Below are 19,258 nucleotides of genomic sequence, written 5' to 3' on the forward strand. Positions count from 1 at the left end.
CCCATGCCACCCAAAGTCGTGATCCCGAGGACACCCTGGAGCTCGGTTTTTGTCTGATCATCAATCTTGTGTCCAAATTGGACAGAAGATTTTGAAAAATTAATTTGTTGACCCGAAACCGACACATACTTTTTCAGAATATCTAAAATAACCCGACATTGTCCTCTGTCCGTCTTACAGAAGAAAAGACTATCATCGGCAAATAACAAATGCGTAATGGGCGGGCATTTGTTCGCCACTTTTATCCTTGTAATAAGTTTATCCCTCTCTGCTTTCCGTATATTAGCAATTAAAACTTCTGTGCATAAGATAAACAAATAAGGGGAGAGAGGATCCCCCTGGCGCAACCCTCTCTCTGGAACTATCAAACCATTTGGCTGGCCATTAATAAGAACCCGGTACTCTACCGAAGTGATACAAACCATTATCCATGAAACCCATGACTCTGCAAAACCCATCTTCTGTAGCAAAGCTGCCACAAAATCCCACTCAACCCTATCATATGCCTTACTCATGTCTGTTTTGATGGCCATAAATTTCCCTTTACAAGACGGGTTTGTGCGTAAGTCGTGAAACATCTCTTGAGCAATAAGGATATTATCGGAAATCAGCCGACCTGGGACGAAAGCCGATTGAGTCTCAGATATAAGGCCAGGTAAAACCCCTTTTAGTCGCTGGCATAAAACCTTAGATATGATCTTATAGCCAACATTACACAGACTAATCGGACGTAATTCTGCCATTCGAGTTGGCTTGGCCACCTTCGGGATAAGACAAATATGAGTTCGATTTAGACCCTTGTCAAAAACTCCTTCCACCAGAAATCTATTAACCAAATCTACAAGATCCGTCTTAACTATACCCCATGCTTTTTGAAAAAATAGAGCTGTCATTCCATCTGAGCCAGGTGCTTTATCCGGATGCATCATAAATAAGGCAGACTTGACCTCAACCTCCGTTGCGGGTCTTGTCAACCGCTCATTATCCTCAGCTGTAATCACCGTCTGGACCTCCCGTAGGACCTCCTCAAAATTGGTCGGGTTTGTTGAAGTAAACAAATCCTCAAAATATGATACCGCCGTATTACAAATACCCACATCCTCAGTTGACCAGATGTCATCCTTATTAAACAAACCATTAATCCGATTACGAGCCCGTCTCTGCTTTGTTAAAGCATGAAAATACTTTGAATTTTTATCCCCCAATCGCATCCATTTACTCCGACTTTTTTGATACCAGTAAATCTCTTCATCCCCATAAGCCTGACGTAAACGACTCTGTAAATCCGAAATTGTAGCAGGAGGAATTGAATCATCCGCTAGAGCCACCTCCAACTGTCTCTTTAAATCGTCAATGGTTTCCCGACCGTATGGGACTTGTGATTTACGCCACTGAGAAATTGTCTTTCGACAATTCACAATTTTATAGGTGAAAGTATCTGAAACCTGATCCAAACCCCCGTCCCACCCTGATGCGATCGCATCCATCAGCCCCGTCTTACCAATCCAGCGGCGGTCAAACATGAAACTCCTGTTCCCCCGAGGCCTTTTAGCCCCAATTTTAACCACTAGAGGCTTATGATCAGAGGCTATCATTGGTAAGTACTCCGTCACCATGTCTGGAAACAAATCATGCCAATCCTCATTCCCTAAAGCCCTGTCCAGCCGACATCGAATAGGTTTTTTATCCCGCCAACCCCTCCAAGACAAACAATCACCAATAAAAGGAAAATCCAAAAAACCACAATCCCGAATCATCCCGTTAAAAGCGAGAAAAGAGGAAGGATGACGTAACTTCCCCCCCCCCCCCTTTTTTCATGGTTTCCTGTCAGCTCGTTAAAATCCCCAACCAAAAACCAAGGGGTGGACCGGTTAGTACTTATTCTTAAAATACGTTCCCACACCAGATCCCGTTTGTTGGGGACAGGATCTCCATAAACGAAAGTTAAATGAATTATCCGCCCTTTGAAAACCGCTTCAATATCGATTAACCTGTTTGACTCAAATAAAACCGAGACCTGAAAATCATCCTGATTATAGAACAGAGCCATACCACCACTACAGCCAATAGGATCTATTGTTTTTAAATTCTTATACCCAAAATGACCAACAAACTTTTCTAGAATAGGTGATGGTTGTTTAGTTTCCATGAGGAACAAAAAATCCGGTCGATGTTTAGACCATAAATCCCGAAGATTACCACTTGTGGCCTTATTACCTAGGCCTTGACAATTCCAACTCACAATATTCATAAATTAAAATGAAAAAAAAAAGAGTTAAAAACTCCAAATACATCTCCCCCTGCCCTTGAAGAAATAGTAAAAAGAAACCACACACTAACCGTTTCCACAAGGCCCACGCTTATAAGGCCTCCTACATAAATTTTAATATAACCGAAAAAAACGTAAGGCATATATGTTATATAACCAAAGGGAAAAACATTAAAACAGGCCTCAAAAAAACCCGTAGATGGCCAAGGCCCAAAAAGGCAAAATAGTCCATCCCCGAATAGGACATCCGACAAACGAAACTCCAAGTTATTAAAAATTGGGCCATGCGAAAATTATAAAGAACCATTAACCGCTGTGGAAAACACAGCAGGCCCAATAAAAGCCCAAGACTGAAATCCCACATACATTCCATAACCGAGAACTGAACACAAGTATGAAAATCCCAAAAAGCGATCAAGCATTTAGAAGCAAAACTACAACGAGAAGAAGGCCAGCAAGGAAATATTATTACTCGGGGAAAAGAGAGATATCGGGTACAACCCTGAACAGTACAAACCAAAAACAAAAAGCTTAAAGAAAACAGAGAACAAGCACAACCAAGCAGAGTTCCCTTTAACAACTTATTCCATAAAACAAACATAGGAGAAAACCAATTAACTAGAAAAAACAAAACTTTCTTCAGAGAGAAAGACCCAGAGAGGAGACCAGAATCCTCAAACGCTTGCAGGCCTTGACGTACTGACCACATTAATCAACCGATGGGGTTGGAGGCTTTCCTCCTTGGTGAGAACCAAGTTTCCCAGTCAGTCCAGCACCCTTTGTAACAACCTTCTTGCGCGGAGATGTCAAGGAGCACAAGTTCCGTTTCTTAGTACTAGCCCCTGGGAGAACCCCCTTTTGTTTAACCTGTTTGACCCGTAGGGGAGGCACTAATCCCTCCGCTTCATCACTGCGAGACTTATCCCCAGAAACCTCGTCCACCGCCGCACTAGCCTTGTCAGTTACCGTGTCACTTGCCGCTTGATCAGAGAGATCCACCGCAGCAGAGCTCTCCTCCACAACCTGGTCCTCCGATAAGATATCCTCTTGGGAAAGCCCCTCTGACACTGCACCTTGCTCCTCCATGATGGTATCCATAAATCCCAAGGTGTGAGCATCCTTGATAGGAAATTCCGGACCTAACAAGGCACTGAGATCATCAGAAAAAAGTTCCTCCTGCTGCGCCAAGGCCATGGACCCTGGCTCCGTTACACTCGCATCACCCGAAACAGGAAACAGAGCCTTACACACCCTCTTGTCAGCACCTTGTGCAAGAGCTGACAAAGAATCCACCGAAGATTCACTCATAACAACAACCTCCTCAACATTAGGACTCAGAAAATCATCAAGCATCTTCTGTTCCTCTGCAGTAAAGGTAAGCCCACCATTACTTGTAGTATGTTGAACTTCATCCTTCCCCAAGACAGGAGCCTGAGAAGTTGAAGCAGAAACAGGGACGACAGGGACCACCTTCTTCACATACCGCTCATCCGCAGGGGCACCCCTTTTTGTCTTCCTCCACTTACCACTGAAACCCTGACCAGATCGATGATTAACAGCCTGAGAACCCACACCACGCCCATTCCCATTAACAGAGCCTTGATTTGTCCCCCCCTGAACTACCACCACTCAAACCCGAACCACTCCCAGCAGGCATACCGTTCACCGTTGCTCCCTTGTAGCTCTGGAGCTTATCCTCTGGCCGAGGCTCAAAACCCTCCTCCACCCGCTGCTTCCCCTTCTCACCAAAGAGTGGACAGCGGGAGACGTCGTGACAAAAACTGTAGCACCACCTACAGTATCCAAATAACCGCTCATACCTGAGAGATATTATCGTCTCCTCACCATTGTGAAATTCGATTGTGGCGTCAAAAATCAAAGGCTTGAATTAAATCTTTATTATTGATAACATTTTATTGATATGTATATTATATTTTAAAAGTTAAAATATTACTATGTTGTTTTCTTTTTGAATAATAAAAATTTAAAAAGTTAATTGTGATTCCAAAAAGCGGTTAATTTCTATGAATTATTATCGATAACATTTTTACTGATATGTATTTTTATGTATATTTCAAAAGGTAAGATATTAGTGTCTTATATATATATATATATATATTTCGAATGATAAGATATTATCGAAAAGTGGTGGGATGTATTGTTATCAGAATTCTATTAATAGTTGTAGGTTGGAACAAGAATTCAAAGCCAATGAACAACTCGTGAATAACAAAGATGTTATGTGTATTCATTTCTATTTTTTTTAAATCGTTTTTATAATAGATTAAGATATTGATTTTTTACATTTTGAAAACTTACACAACAAAATAAAACAAATTTTAAAAAATATTAATTTTAGTACAAGATTTGCTAATGGGTTAACCACTCTCTCTATCTCTCTATGTTTTGAAGATATTGTTGGAATAAGTTTTGTGGCTATATTTATCCAACTTAAAACTCAAACATTTGTTGTAAAGTAAATTTCGTATCAAGATATTAAAGAAAAATCAAAAAAAATATCATGACAATATTTAACAATTATACTGAATTTATGAAATTTAGCATTATTATATGAAATTTATTATTATTATATTAGAATCGATCAATACTTTACTAATACGTATAAGCATAATTCTATATGATCCTTTTACTCTCTAAATTGGTACATAACTGAGCATCACAATGTATGTAGATTTAAATTCGTATGTATATGTTACTGTCAGATTTTACTAAGCAACAAAATTATTTTTGTTTTCTACCAAACCAAACAACCCTAATAAAAAAAACCTTCACGCGCCGTGGCTTCTTTCTCTTCCTCTCACTTCGTCGCGCCTCCTTCATTTTCTCATTTCTCTCCTCTCCTCTCAAAACTACTCGTCGCTCATCCGCCGATTGATTCCTCGTAGTCTCTCTCTCAGGTACGCTTCTTCGATCTTCACTCTTATATCAACATCAGTGCTTTCTCGTTTCCGATAGTTTCATTTCTAATCATAAAGTCTCCACCTTTTTCCCCAAAGGGGTTCGTGTCAATCGTAAAGTACCGAGCTTTGATAAACCCTAATCGTCTTCGTTCAATTTTAGATAGATACTTCAGTATTTATCTAATCGGAATTATTTAGGGATCTAATTGCTTGATCACAGTGACTTAAGAGTAACCCTAATTTCTTGATGAAATGATGAAATTTCTTATCAGTCTTCATTTTGATTCTCTTACTTGCAGGTTCGATAGGATCATAGCCTGAGGAATCTATTGGTGGGGATAAATTAATGGGAACACCAGAGACATCTCGAGAGCCATGCCCTGACCGTATCCTTGATGATATCGGTGGTGCTTTTGGTATGGGAGCTGTTGGAGGATCTGCTTTTCATTTCATTAAAGGGTCTTACAACTCTCCCAAAGGTAGTCGCTTTGTTGGAGGAACACAATCAGTGAGCATGAATGCTCCTCGTACTGGAGGCAGTTTTGCTGTTTGGGGAGGTTTGTTCTCCACATTTGATTGCTCCATGGTCTACTTAAGGCAGAAGGAGGATCCTTGGAACTCCATCATTGCTGGTGCTGCAACTGGAGGGTTTCTGTCCATGCGACAAGGGTTGGGCGCTGCTTCTAGATCAGCTGTTTTTGGAGGTGTTTTGCTTGCTTTGATTGAAGGAGCTGGTATCATGTTGAACAAGCTACTCTCTCAGCCTCAGCATATGATGATGGAGGAGCCTGTCCCTGGCATGCCTCCTGGTATGCCCGGAATGCAAGGAGTGCCTGGAATGCAAGGAATGCAAGGAATGCCTGGAATGCAAGGAAGGGCTGGAATGCAAATGGGGCAGATGCAGAATCAAGCACAGATGATGTCAGAGAGTCAAAACCAGAATACAGCTTCGTCATCATCATCATCATCATGGTTTGGAGGTCTTTTTGGTAAGAAAAATGAGGAGGTGCAACCAGGCAGCGGAAGTAAAACAGAGGTGTTAGAGAGTTTTGATGCTCCTCCAGTGCCATCATTTGAGTACAAGTAAGCTTGTGGACATCTCTCTGTCATCCAATGGTTTGCCTGCTGCCTCAACAATCAGTTCCGTTTTATCGTTTTTTTGTCTGTCCTCGTGCTCTGCTGAATTCTTCTTGTTCATGGAAGAATCAGCATACTATGTCCTCTATCCTTTCGCTAATGGTTATGTTTTAATGAGTTTATGTACTCAATCTAGGAATATTTATCGTTGTGAAACCATGCCACAGATATTGTTGGTTCTTAAATAATGTAGTTTTAGATTCCCTGGTGGGAATGTGTTTTGAGTAGTGAACATGAATCCCTTGAGAGCTTCAATGGAATCCCTTTGTCCAAGTTTTAAGAGTCATCACATCGTAGAGTCATTTAGAAGTGTTCTCTATCCAACAACTCAAAACACTGCAATTATGTAGACCAAGCAAGTTACTGGCAAGTGGTTTGCAGAATCTTCAAATTGAAAAGAAGATGAACGATTCTAAACTACAATCATATATATCCTCAGCGATACTGGTTCACTGATACCAACGTGGAAGAGATTAATTAGCATTTAATTTGTGAAAAATACGTTTAATCTTCTAGCTCCGGCCCTATAAAGGCCCAAATTATTGGCCATAAACGTCGTCGTATCTTACAGCATACTCTCGAACTCGAAGGCTGCTTTGATCTTCGTCTTCCTCAAATCTCACTGTAGGGTTTTTAGGGGTTAAACTTATTACTCTCTCTCTGCAATCATGGAGTCTCTAGGAAAGTTACAGCTTCATCAACAACCAAATCACCTCTCTGTCACTCACTTCTCTTCACCTTTCCCAAAAAACATATCCTCCATCTCTTTCAGATCCTTACCCAAATCAACTCCATCCTTCAAATACGCTTCCATCAAAGCTTCCTCATCCAAATCTCAAAACCCTAATCTCTCATTCCTCAAATCCACCTGCGTCACCGTCACCACCGCAGCAGCGCTCTTCCTTGCGAATCTCCACCTCAAACCTTCCCCGGCGATTGCAGCTCCCGTCACACCGACGCCGTCTGTAGAATCTCACAAACAGAGTAACGGAGAGCATTACACTTACCAAGACATAGAGAGATCGATCGAAGAGCATCTCGTTTCTCACCCTGAAGACGTGCAATGTCTACGAGGTTTGGTAGAGATAAAGATCAAATCTCAGAAGCTAACAGAAGCAATAGAGTTGATCGATAGGTTGCTTGAACTTGAACCAGAGGAGAAAGAGTGGCCGATTCTTAAAGCTAACATCTTTATTCACAGTGGTGATTTTGACTCTGCTAAAAATGGATTCGAAGAGATTATAGCTAAGGAACCGCTTCGTGTCGAGGCTTACCACGGCTTAGTTATGGCTTATTCAGATTCTGGTGATGAGTTGAGTTCTGTGGAGAAGAGAATTGAGGAAGCAATGGTGAGGTGTAAGAAAGAGAAGAATCTTAAGGACTTGAGGGATTTTAAGTTACTTGTAGCGCAGATTAGAGTTGTTGAAGGGAAGCATAACGAGGCGTTGAAGCTGTATGAGGAGTTAGTGAAGGAAGAGCCGAGAGACTTTAGGCCGTATCTATGTCAAGGGATTATATATACGGTGTTGAAGAAGGAAGATGAGGCTGAGAAGAAGTTTGAGAAGTTTAGGAGACTTGTTCCTAAGAATCATCCTTACAGACAGTATTTTATGGATAATGTTGGTGCTACTAAGCTCTATGCTGAGAAGGCAAAAAGTGAGATGGCTGGATCAAAGAGTTAAGAAAATTTGGAACTCTGATGATTGTTGTCTTACACAAATAGGTAATGTGGTTTTTGTTGGTTTTGTTCTGCTGCTTATGGTTTTATTAGATGGTTTTGTAGTAGGTAGTTTGAGAATGGATTTGATAATCAAGATCGTGTGTTGTTGTAGCATCTGTTGAATACTCAATATTGGAATCTTGAATCTCCTGCAGTTTTTTTTGTTGTTGTTGTTGTTGTTGAGAATTGAGATGTGTAATGCACACATCACGAGTGTAAAGTGGACAATATTCCTGTGAGAATTGCTTAGAAACTTTGCTTATCTTCATCATTTCCTACCATGAGGTTTGAATTCGTAGGGGAAAAAAAAGAGCTCATCAGCTTGTGATCTTCTATGAATGGTCAGTTTTATTATGGCCAGTTGAAGCAACTCACATGATTTTCACTGGTCTCCAAGACTACAAAACAAGAGGAACTCAAGCGGCTCCTTCCCTGACTAGCTACCTCCTTCTACACCAAGCGTTCAGAGACAAAAGGACTTGGTGTTTACCCGAGGTGAATATTATGAGTTGACTCAACGATTCCAAAATCCCTCGCTCGATGTCTGAGTCGCTTCCAAGACATTGAACTCTCAACTATCTCTGTTGTAAATTCAAGAATTAGTTCTTGTTCATGTGCTGAATTGAATTTCTTGTCCTTATGGGGAATGTGAACGGGAGTATTAGTAAGCACACCAAACAAGGTCGGATTTCTTCTATATGACTAAAATTATATGTCCACAGAAGAGTAAAGAGGCAGGACCTTTAGCCAGAAGCTCTTCAGAGCTCGACTGAGAGTGAGAGTGAGAGTGAGAATTTCACTACGTGGTATAATTGTTTGAGGGAATGATCCTTCCATTTGTCTATAGGCTTTTTAAGAAGAGCAACAACAGCTTTTAGGTTCTTCTTATAGAGATCATCTTCTAAAACAAGATTTCCTTCTCCAGCTAATCTCAAGGAAAAAGTGATATATCTTTTTAATGAATTGCTTCATTGCCACGCTTTCTTGTGCACCACAGCCTTCAAAAAGGGATAAATTCCTGCAAACCTCCTCGTTGTAGCCTGTGTGCATATATAATATATATACATAGATTATTTCCATCGGCCGTATATACATAGATTTCCTTCTCCACCTAATCAACAATTAACCGACTATAGTCTTTATGTCTGAGTGTCTTGTACATCGAAACCACATATCTACACCACAAAAAATCTGATGGTTGTCCCCATTGACTCAAAACCTGAAAATTAGCAAGGACTATCGTTTCCCACTTTAGTCTCTCAAACTCTATATATAAAAATTAGAGTCAAAAGCCAAAACTTTTAAACTTTCTTATAGTGACTTAATTAATCTCCTCTGAAAATTAGAAGAGACCAAACATAGCGTCATATTTCATGATTTAAAATCAACTTTTTTTTATAGCCAAAGCTAATTATACTAAGAAAGATTGTACCATTATTGAATATAAAGACACTAGTATAACCAAATTCTCAACGTAAGTAAAAAACATATACAATCAAAAATACTTGGAGAACATTAAGTCTCATCTTCTTACTAGAATTAGTCGATCCTAACCTAACTCTCGTCAAAAACATGATTATATTCCCCAATTTTTTATTTAGCGGGATAAACGCAAAATCAATGTAATTTGTCTTCTTAATTTATTTTATTCATTATTTAATTTTATTTTAGTATTATTGAACCACAATTTTATGTTGAAATTTTCATAACTGAGTTATATATTAAAGGGTGTAAAATAGTTTCAAATTTACTAGTGCAAATAAAACATATAAAGTTATTATTCCCTCTTAAATCTCTTTGATAAAGAAAAAACCAATGGTTGGAGAGCTCTTGAACAGCTCAAAACCCAAGAATTGGCAAGCAGCTCGAAAATTGATGTTCAATCTTGGTTCACTTTTCTATTACACTCTCAGTTGTGACGATCCATTCAAATGGGCTTGTCAAAATATCAAGACATGTTAAAAATCTAATCTTAGCCATTCATCTAGGCTACTTACAATTAAATTATCCAAAAAAATTGTATAAAATCAGATAATATCTATAGAAATCTTAGTTGTTTAGAATGAATATTTCTAAATATCTTATATTTAATATACTATTTTTTTATCTATACTAGTTAAATTGTCTTCATTATCCTTAATGATCTTTTTTTTACTAGTTCTAATGGCATTTTAATGTAATTTTTACACTTTTAAAGTTATTTTTATAGATGTACTTCTCAGTTAACCGAGTAGGATTATTATTTTTTTTTTTTCAAGTATACATCAATTGTGAAGTAGTTGATGGTGAAGTGAGATTAACTTGTCCGGTGCTTGGCTGTTGGAAGTATATTAGACACTTTTATAAAAAGCAGGCTCTCTCAAGATGAACTAGTTGCATATGATAATACAATGAAACAATCTTATGAACGACGTCGTCAAACCACTGTGAGTACTACTGAGTAGAATTGTTCTCTTTGTGTCATTTATTGCTTTTTTATTTTATACTAATGTGATTAATGATGAATTATTAATTGTCCATTTTGTAGGAGGTTAAGAAGGGTGTTTAAGAGAAGCTGTCTCGTCAGTTGTGAACAAAAAAAAACATAGGCTGATAAGAACTTTTGACTTTCTATTGGTGTGTAATCTTTCTGGAGCTCATTGGACTCATTTTGTTTTTTTCACATAGTAGTGTACTGAGATAGTTATAGGTTCAAAAATTAAAGCTCAGGTGTGTTTGAATAGGAGCTTTTTAAGCTCTTGATTTGTATCTTTTCTATTTTTTGGGGGTAAAAAATCTCTTGATTTGTACATGTTTGCTCTGATTAATAAAATCTTACCCGAGGCATAAGATAGACAGGAAAAATCCATGGATACAGAGGTTATTTTTCAAGTTAACATAAGATACGTAAAACCAAGTAGAGGTACAAAGGCAGTAGCCGAACTTGAAAAGATGATATTGATGAAGTGATAGGTAAGCAAGGAGATTGAAGAAATAAATAAATTTTGACAGATGAACTCATAGCACTATATCAGATTTAATATTAAACGAAAAGTCTGTTTGTTTTAGAAAGTTACATACTATTCTACAAGTTATATGAAGTCTAAAGCATTTGTGGAAAACGCAAATGTAACAATGACAAGTTTAAGAATCTTAGGACGAGGTGATTGGATCGGATATAGTATCAAAATGAAACCTACCAAGGGGGGGCTCTTATGGCAGTAAGGTTTTGAAACTTTACCATTTATTTTACAAACATGCTCGGTAGAAGTAAATTGTCGCATTTAAAAAAAAAAAAAAAGAGTAAAAGTAAATTAGGGATTTTGAATGTTCACGTTTGGCTTTGGGATTGTAGGAGTTGTCCAAAATTGGGCATTTTTAACCTTTGAGATGCTATCCAATATTTCCAAGGGTGTGATATCTCCGGTCACAGTCACTTTCTTTGCAGCAAAATCTATGTTGAAGGATGTTACACCTACAAAGATATCAAATTCATTAGTTATAAAACCATCTTTAGACCAAAACCGATATTTAAATTAATAGACCAGACCAGCTCTGATATGGACAATATATAACCAAATCAAAATGAGCCAAAAGAGTAATTTTCATACTCCAAATCCGAGCCAATAATATATTTTGTTTGTTGTTCATATATTTTCTGAACCGGAACTTTTTGAAACTTAACCGATACTTAAGCCAAAAGAGGGATATAAGAATGGCATTTAATCACCTTGCATTCTGGCCAAGTGTTTCCTTACTTTGCCTTCACAGCCTCTGCAGTGGAGAGACACTTTGAGAACAACGACCTGCTGCTTCACAATATTGCAACTCTAATCATCATCACACTCTTGTCACCATTTATTTGCATTTATGCCACTCATATCATTCCGAACAACAAAACAACTTACCTGGTCTGAACCACCAATATCACAAGTAGTCTTCTTCTCCTCCGTCAAAGTTATATCTTCGCCAGCAGGAGCTACTGCTACAGCTTCTACTGTCTTAGCCGGATCCTGACCCGCAGACCCTCCGGATTTAGATTCCGAGTCGGATCCCAAAAGAAACCTCGTAGAACCCACAGGGGTGTTGATAAAGTCACATGCGGGTCTCGCAACACAGCTGAAACTCTTCCTCGCTAGGCTGATATCACTGGTAATGAGCTTCAGCAACGCAGCTGCTCCGCCTCCACCACCACTGCCGGTACTTCTCCGTCCAGTGAAGCTCCTCCTGCCTTTATAGATCTCTAGCTTTTTGTTACTGATCTCTCCGTCTTCGGCGCCGGAAGGAGGTAGTTTGATGAAGTCGTCGGCGAATGATCTCCGGGGATCTTTAATGATAGGATTGTGGCGGTCTATAGCTCGGCCGCTTGTTCTTTCATCGTCGACGGTGGTGGTTTGTTTGTGATCAACGTGGTCCATGCTTGAACATATGGCTGTCGATGCTTGCGAAGCACAAAACATACGTCCCTTCATTATATGGAGAATTAAAGAGAGCTCAAGAAGTGACAGTATGTGACTAAATCTTGATGATGAGAATGGTAATATGTATATGACTGAAGATGTTATGTTACTCGTATATAGAGAGAGAGAAGTGGTTTGGAATAGAGACAAAGAAAAGTTAAGGAGTGTAACGCTCATATGATAAAGAGTTCTTTGTCCATATATGTAATAAGTTGTCAAGGTGGCGTTTGTAATTTACTCTTACATTTTGTCTTTTTAAAATATCTATGCAATTATATTTAACCAAAATTACATTCATCGACCTTATGTAAACAAAAATAATAATCAATGTTGTTGTGTTTATATTTCTTGAATTAATGATTTTATAAGTTCGTCGATTCCAGCGACTCTCAATATTACCATTTATTTATTTATAAGCAAAAGTTTACTAAAACTATTTCTCTTTTCGTATGGTATTTACATTACCATTTATTTATTTTTTTGGAATTTTATGCATAAAGTCTAAGAGACAAGACATGGTTACAAACTTACAAATATGAAAGAAACAATAAAAAAATAAGACTATTTAACTTTGATATATAGTATATAATTGGATTTTTGGACGGATACCAATCACGGATCACACTTGCTAGCTATACACTTTCAAGTCTTGACCATATCATTGGATCCCTTGATATCAAAAGTACAAATACGTTTTGGAACATAGTTGTACATTCTCTCGAGAACATAGTTTTATAACCAAAGCATCCATTCTCTCAAAGTTAATTAAAAGTGTTCCTAGCTAGAATTATTTTGTAGTTGTATCATTCGTCTTTAACAACTATTACGATGTTATAAACATGCAAGTGCATCTTCAACTTCATAATTATTTTATACTTAATATGCTACATATATAGTACTCGAAGGTTAGCTAGCTAGTTTCATTTCATGTCATGATGATATGATCTTTACTCCGAACCACAACTTGGAGAGAGTAAATTACTTTTCACGTGGGAGTTTAGAATGTGTACCTTTTGTTTTTCCCCCAACAAAATAAAATAACAAAATCAATATCATTAAGGAAAAACCTTATACAATCTGAGAAAAAACGTTATGTATTAACAGAATACTTTAAAAAAATACGTTTTCTCCTAAAGTGTTTTTTCATTAGTTGTAAATAAATTGCATGCTCACTGGGTCACTGTCACTGGATGAAGATGTTGGGCGTGGACCGTGTGGGGCATCATCCTTCACGAGGATTTTGTTTTCTATTTACACACTTATCTTCTTTACTAATCTTTTAGTTTTTTTATTCCAAATGAAACACTGTTAACTGTGTCAGAGAGGGTAACGGTCGAAAAAGAAAACATATATATAATGTTGAGAAAAGAGTATTAATGGAGCTTTCATTATAAATGGACAACGTGATGCTTAAATGTTAGAGCCGGTCAGAGATATTTTGACGATTACCATAATTTGTCTATCTTCTTCTCAAATTTTCACTGATTAAGTAATTTGGATTGTTTATTGAGATCTGACGCAATTGACACGAGGAATATTCTGTGTTGGAGGTACAAATCAAGTGAGGGTGTATCCAGGCTTTTAACCTTTAATTTCTCACTATATTAAAGTTTAACTCAGTTCAAAACCTCCTACGTGATACTAAAATACTCACTGTCGCGCATAACGTGTAGACAGGGCATATTTTATATACTTTTTTTTTGTCAACATCTAGTAGATTACTTTGAAAGAATTACATTGTAGTAACAATTATATATCAAATATTTTAGATTTTTAAAATCAACAAAACAGTCTAAAATCTAAACTTAAGTTCAATATACCTCAAACATTAAAAGCTAAAAGTCTAAATCTGAACCTTAAACACACCTGAACTCTAAAAGACTCAAACCTAAAGAGTAAAGAGTATGTTTTATTTCATTAATTTGATTTTTTCTCAACTATCCCTAATATATTTTCTAGTTTTATCTTAAATTGAGTCATATATTGATAGTTTGATACTAAACTATCATTGTTAAATCCCCTGATGTGTAAAAAGAAAATACATATCCCTTAAGGCTTTGCTGAGTATGGTGGGCTTTATTAATTTGTTAGATACGAGGGTTATTCACAATTTGGGTTAAGCACTTATTAAGCCCATTGGGCGATTGTGGCTTTCAGGTTCTAATGTTTCAGCCGAAGAGAGCCTCGAAGAAAAAAGAGACTGATCGCTAATATTGGTTGCGTCGTGGTTTCGAAATTTGTTATTTTTATTTTATGATTATGAATACATGCGTCGTTGCATTTCTGCATTGAGCAGCTCGATCGTTTACGCCTTTCATTAGAGAGCTATACGTTGGATTAATTAAAGTTCCGATAATACTGTATATTGACTTGAGAGCCAAATTTGATATCGTACGTACGTTATGCATGCATGCTGCTTCAACCTATGATCAGAGTTTGAAAGTTAAGTGTATTATAATGATGATCTCGAGGCAAATCTGGTCAATTTTGCATAATAATTTGTAACTTTTGTTAATGTAGTAAGTTAGGAAGATACTAACTGTAATGTCTCACCTATTTGCAAACAGCTCACAAAGAAGCAGGTAACAGGTTTGCTTTACTTGTGATTGTAACGTACAGACTTGTTTGGTAAACATTTCAATCACACTACTATCTATATTCATGCACGTTGTTGGTTCTCTTCTTTTGGATGCCTTATTGATTCAAGATAATATTTTCGGCAAACTGATGTGACATTAGACATCGTGTTACTTTTCATCTATGTCGTCTCTCTGTCCTTCCCAAAACATACAAAAGTAAGCTGATCATTTGGATGATGTTTACCAAATTTTTCTCCGAAATGGCACCAGTTCTGTAGACATTGGTTTCTGCTTTTGTCCCCATCACATCCCTTCTTGAGGAATGTTTCAACATGCATTATTAAAGACCAAATGATAGAATTAGAAAGAGGTGTCCTTTCTTACGCTAAATTACGTTATTATAAGTAAGTTAAACAAAGTAGCCCCCACTACATATGTTCATTGCAACTGTATAAATTTGATCTTGTCCAACTCTTTTCTACAGGAATTTGACTAACTAAGAGATGTCAACATTAGAATTCATCTAATGGGCATATTCAGTGTTTACAATCCAGCTTGGAGGATAACAAAGAAATGGACATCTTATGATTGTAATCCATATTCAATGTTTTTTCTTTGGTTAGGTGTGTTGGGTCGGGACTCTAGACAAAAGCTACAGTAACAGGCGGAGCAATCCATTAGAGTGGAAAAAGCTTTCCGGATTAGGGAAGAAGACAAGCTATCCACAGACAAGTTGGTGGTCCGAAAAGTACTCATACCTTGCTTCTCATTACGAAATGCCCTCTCTCTTTTTGTCACTGTCTCTCTGTCTTCGTCTATTTGCTTCCAGTATTTTTGACGAGGTCCCGTTAACTTGTGGTCTCATTGCACATCACATATTAATATCTCACATAATAATTCATCACGCGAGAAATGTGGCTCGTATTTGATCTAAAGGTTATGAGAATGGATGATTGAGAACCAGAAACATAATAAGAAATTTTCTAGAAGTGACATGGATTTTAGTAGTTAGAGTTTACTGTTTAGAGAGTTGAGAAGTGTATAAACAGTTAAAACCAGTTACGTGGGTTCCACGTTGCAGACATGATTGATCTTCTTCCTTTATTTCCATTTTAGTTGGAGACACAGGATAACTCTTTTTGAGTCTTAGCTTTTCTGAAATGTACCCTAAAATAATATATTAATTTATCATTGTAGTTTCAATGAGTCTGTGTCACATGTTTGAATCTTGTAATTTTTTTTTAATTGAACCAATAGACTGACAAGATTTAGTCGTCGATGGGTCAACGAAACTGTGGAAAAGCTCAGTTCATCTTCTGATTCCTGTTCTAGATCATGTGGATTTTTGGACTTTACTACGAGGGGAACAGTTTACTGATATGCAGGGGCACGAATAAGACTTTACTATAATATATATGAAGTTGATAATGTTAGAATGGTACAAATACGATGCATATTTGTTTTTTTGATAAGAAACGATGCATATATTGTTCTTAGCTTTAGTTTTGTTTTATTTTTGCCAACATACAATTTCGAAATATTTTTGATAAACGTGTAATGATATGACCATGGTATAATTTTATGCTTAACTTTTACGGTTTTCGATTTAGATTTTAAGACTAATCGATCTTGAGGACATAGAACTACTACTAGTAGTAGTAGCACATAATCACTAGGTTGGTAGTCAAATTTAGGTGGCATTTTTTACAAAAATAAATCAATAAGAAGTTTTTTCTTTCTTCTAAAACAAAATAAAGAGTTTTCGATTTGATTATATACAGAAAATAAATTTTATTGGATATATATTCTAAACAAACTTTGAAATTTTGTATCATTTATTAACTTACAATATTATATTAATCTAACAAAAATGTAACAAAACACTTTTCATATTTTTTTTAATTTGCTTTTATCAAACAAACAAAAAATATACAAAAAGTCTTTGTTAATAATACATGTAACTTAGAAAATGCACTAGTAATCTACTATTCTCACCGACTTGAGTTGACTGGCATGCTCATATGTCAATGTCGCCTAACTAGCATGACTAAATTCGAAGTCTCCAGTGGAATGAATCATATGTTGTTTTAAAACCCATTCGAGTGGATTGGATCATAGGTTGTTTAAAAACCAAGATTAAGGGAAAACACATTTTAAGAGCCACAAGATTCAGTCAGAAGCAAAACGTACAAGGATTGGAAAAATTTGTAATTAACACTAATTAAGCTCAGCCAAAACAATAAGTTGCAAAAAAAATGTGCATAGCTATAGGTAGAAAGAAAATTACCTCGATCCTTCTTGGAATAGAGTGGGTTTTAATTATAGAAAAAGATAAAACAAAAATAACTTTTTTTTGTTCTATAGAACAAATATGTGGGTTTTTAATTACAGAAAAAGAGAAAACTAAGTGAAAGAAAAAAATTTAAAAAAGAAGAAAATAAAAAACTAAGTGAAAGTATTTTCTTAGTGTCGTACGTGTAAAATTGAGGAGTTTATTTTCTAGTTTCTACGTATTTATTTTTATTGTTTTGAGATTAGTCGCATTTAGAAAACAATTTTAAGTTTATGTTTTCAATAATTACAAGCTGCTTTAAATCATTACTTTTATGTAAATTAATTAAACAAATCAATGACATATTTATAAGCTTAACTTTTTTGATGCATGGAAAACGAAAGCTACACACTTTCATGCAGCTGACACTCATCATGCTTCCCATGGACTCTTAAAAGATTTTCAACAGAGATTTTTTCCCTCCACGCGGATTTATATTAGTCTATTTAACTAATCGAAACAGTACTATATGATTTTTTTTTTTAAATGTGTTTTTCTTTGCTAAAAGTGTATAGACTGCTAGGGTATGTATTTTGTTATCCTTTTTTTTATTAGTTTATTAAGCATTCAAATTAGTATTTTACAAGATTTCTGTGTAGGTACTTTTTATTTTATTTTTCATCAGAGCTTTATGTTCTGAACGCAGATTGTTGTTGAGATTTGTGTAGCTGCTGTAAGTTTTTTTGTAACTCATAAACTAAATTTGTCCACCTCCATACTCAATTTCGACTTTATCCATTATCCAACATTACAAAGCTATATTTACAACCACTTGATATTCCTCATGTATTCCCATCTCTATTTTAAATCTTTAAATTTTTTAAAATAAACTATGTGTAAGTAGATACAGTAAAATTATACTAATATATAATAGAAGTTTCAACATTAAAACCAAAATGAATAGATGTATTGTTATTGTCACTGTAGATTCCAAAACAAAATGCAACAAAAAGAAGACCCTTTATTCATCCATAAACAAATACTATATTTATGTGCTTGCATTCACTGCTCAAATATTTATCATCCAAAATCTTACACTATCTAATGTATGGCTTTGAATAAATCGAATAAATCATAATGGGACCATATATCTCTTGTAGTGATAAACTTCAAGAAGCTCATAATCATTGAAAATTCGTTTTTGAAATATTTTTATGAAAAGATACTTTGAGTTATTCCCTTTTTTGTTTGTGGGGTTACTACATATGAGATTTATATGAATGTAAAAGTTGGACCCCAAAAAAATGGGCCTAAATTCACTTTTCTTCTTCTATCTTTACTTACTATACAATTTAAATATACGAAATACCATATTGACCAATAGTTATTTTGCATGGTATCCCTATGATTACAAATTTGTTGGGAAAATATAATTCTTTTTAGGTTTGACGTAATATACAAACCTGTAGTTTTAATACATATAAAAAGGCACCTCAGTGAGAGAGAGAGAGAGATAGAGAGGATCCTCACTATTGCTGTAAAGTCCCTTTTATTCAGTTTGCTTCGTCCTTTTTCTTTTGGGTCTACTCAAATTTTTTTATTATTTTTAATGGCTTAAAAGAGATATTGTAACTCATAGTTTCACCAAAGTTTTAACTTTGTGTATGTTAAGAAGTACGTAATAATTTGAAATTAGTGGAGAAACCTAAATTTTAATGAAACATAAGAAGTTATGTGAAGTGGAAAAAAATTGCTACGTACTACGTAAATAGATTGGAACTGTATTCTTTGTGAAATTCGAGTTTGTATAATACGGTGTTGCCAACGCTATAAATGTTTAACTTTTCTATTATTCAGTTTCACTCAAATACTGTATTGGAGACACTTCAGTCTAATAATTTGTTAGTTGTTCATTGTTTCC

At 36.1% G+C, this 19,258-nt stretch overlaps 4 protein-coding genes across 5 annotated transcripts; 2 read left to right on the top strand and 2 right to left on the bottom strand.

Moving 5' to 3' along the window:
• Window positions 1-2,977: 2,977 nt before the first annotated feature.
• Window positions 2,978-4,087, bottom strand: LOC147943303 (uncharacterized). Its single transcript, XM_087512202.1, has 2 exons — window positions 4,016-4,087; window positions 2,978-3,829 (listed from the first exon to the last, which is right to left on the bottom strand). The coding sequence occupies exons 1-2, from the start codon at window positions 4,085-4,087 to the stop codon at window positions 2,978-2,980; spliced, it is 924 nt and encodes a 307-aa protein (XP_087368328.1).
• An 863-nt stretch (window positions 4,088-4,950) lies between these two features.
• LOC104785770 (mitochondrial import inner membrane translocase subunit TIM17-2) lies at window positions 4,951-6,554 on the top strand. The gene is made up of 2 exons (XM_010511038.2): window positions 4,951-5,187; window positions 5,490-6,554. The coding sequence occupies exon 2, from the start codon at window positions 5,537-5,539 to the stop codon at window positions 6,275-6,277; it is 741 nt and encodes a 246-aa protein (XP_010509340.1). The 5' UTR covers window positions 4,951-5,187; window positions 5,490-5,536; the 3' UTR covers window positions 6,278-6,554.
• A 335-nt stretch (window positions 6,555-6,889) lies between these two features.
• LOC104785771 (protein SLOW GREEN 1, chloroplastic) lies at window positions 6,890-8,210 on the top strand. The gene has a single exon (XM_010511039.3). The coding sequence runs from the start codon at window positions 6,996-6,998 to the stop codon at window positions 8,007-8,009; it is 1,014 nt and encodes a 337-aa protein (XP_010509341.1). The 5' UTR covers window positions 6,890-6,995; the 3' UTR covers window positions 8,010-8,210.
• Window positions 8,211-11,242: 3,032 nt separating this feature from the next.
• LOC104785773 (protein SODIUM POTASSIUM ROOT DEFECTIVE 2-like) lies at window positions 11,243-12,681 on the bottom strand. 2 transcript variants are annotated; one of them, XM_010511042.3, is made up of 3 exons: window positions 11,935-12,681; window positions 11,757-11,832; window positions 11,243-11,501 (listed from the first exon to the last, which is right to left on the bottom strand). In XM_010511042.3, exons 1-3 carry the CDS (start codon window positions 12,661-12,663, stop codon window positions 11,341-11,343), a joined length of 966 nt encoding a protein of 321 aa, XP_010509344.1. In that variant the 5' UTR covers window positions 12,664-12,681; the 3' UTR covers window positions 11,243-11,340. The 2 variants fall into 2 exon arrangements, with proteins under 2 accessions (XP_010509344.1, XP_010509343.3); XM_010511041.3 differs by having other exon boundaries at window positions 11,757-11,835; window positions 11,935-12,661.
• Window positions 12,682-19,258: the final 6,577 nt, after the last annotated feature.

This window comes from Camelina sativa, chromosome 5, assembly GCF_030686135.1.
Source record: "Camelina sativa cultivar CO46 ecotype springtype chromosome 5, ASM3068613v1".
In the NCBI taxonomy this organism is placed as follows: Eukaryota; Viridiplantae; Streptophyta; class Magnoliopsida; order Brassicales; family Brassicaceae; genus Camelina; species Camelina sativa.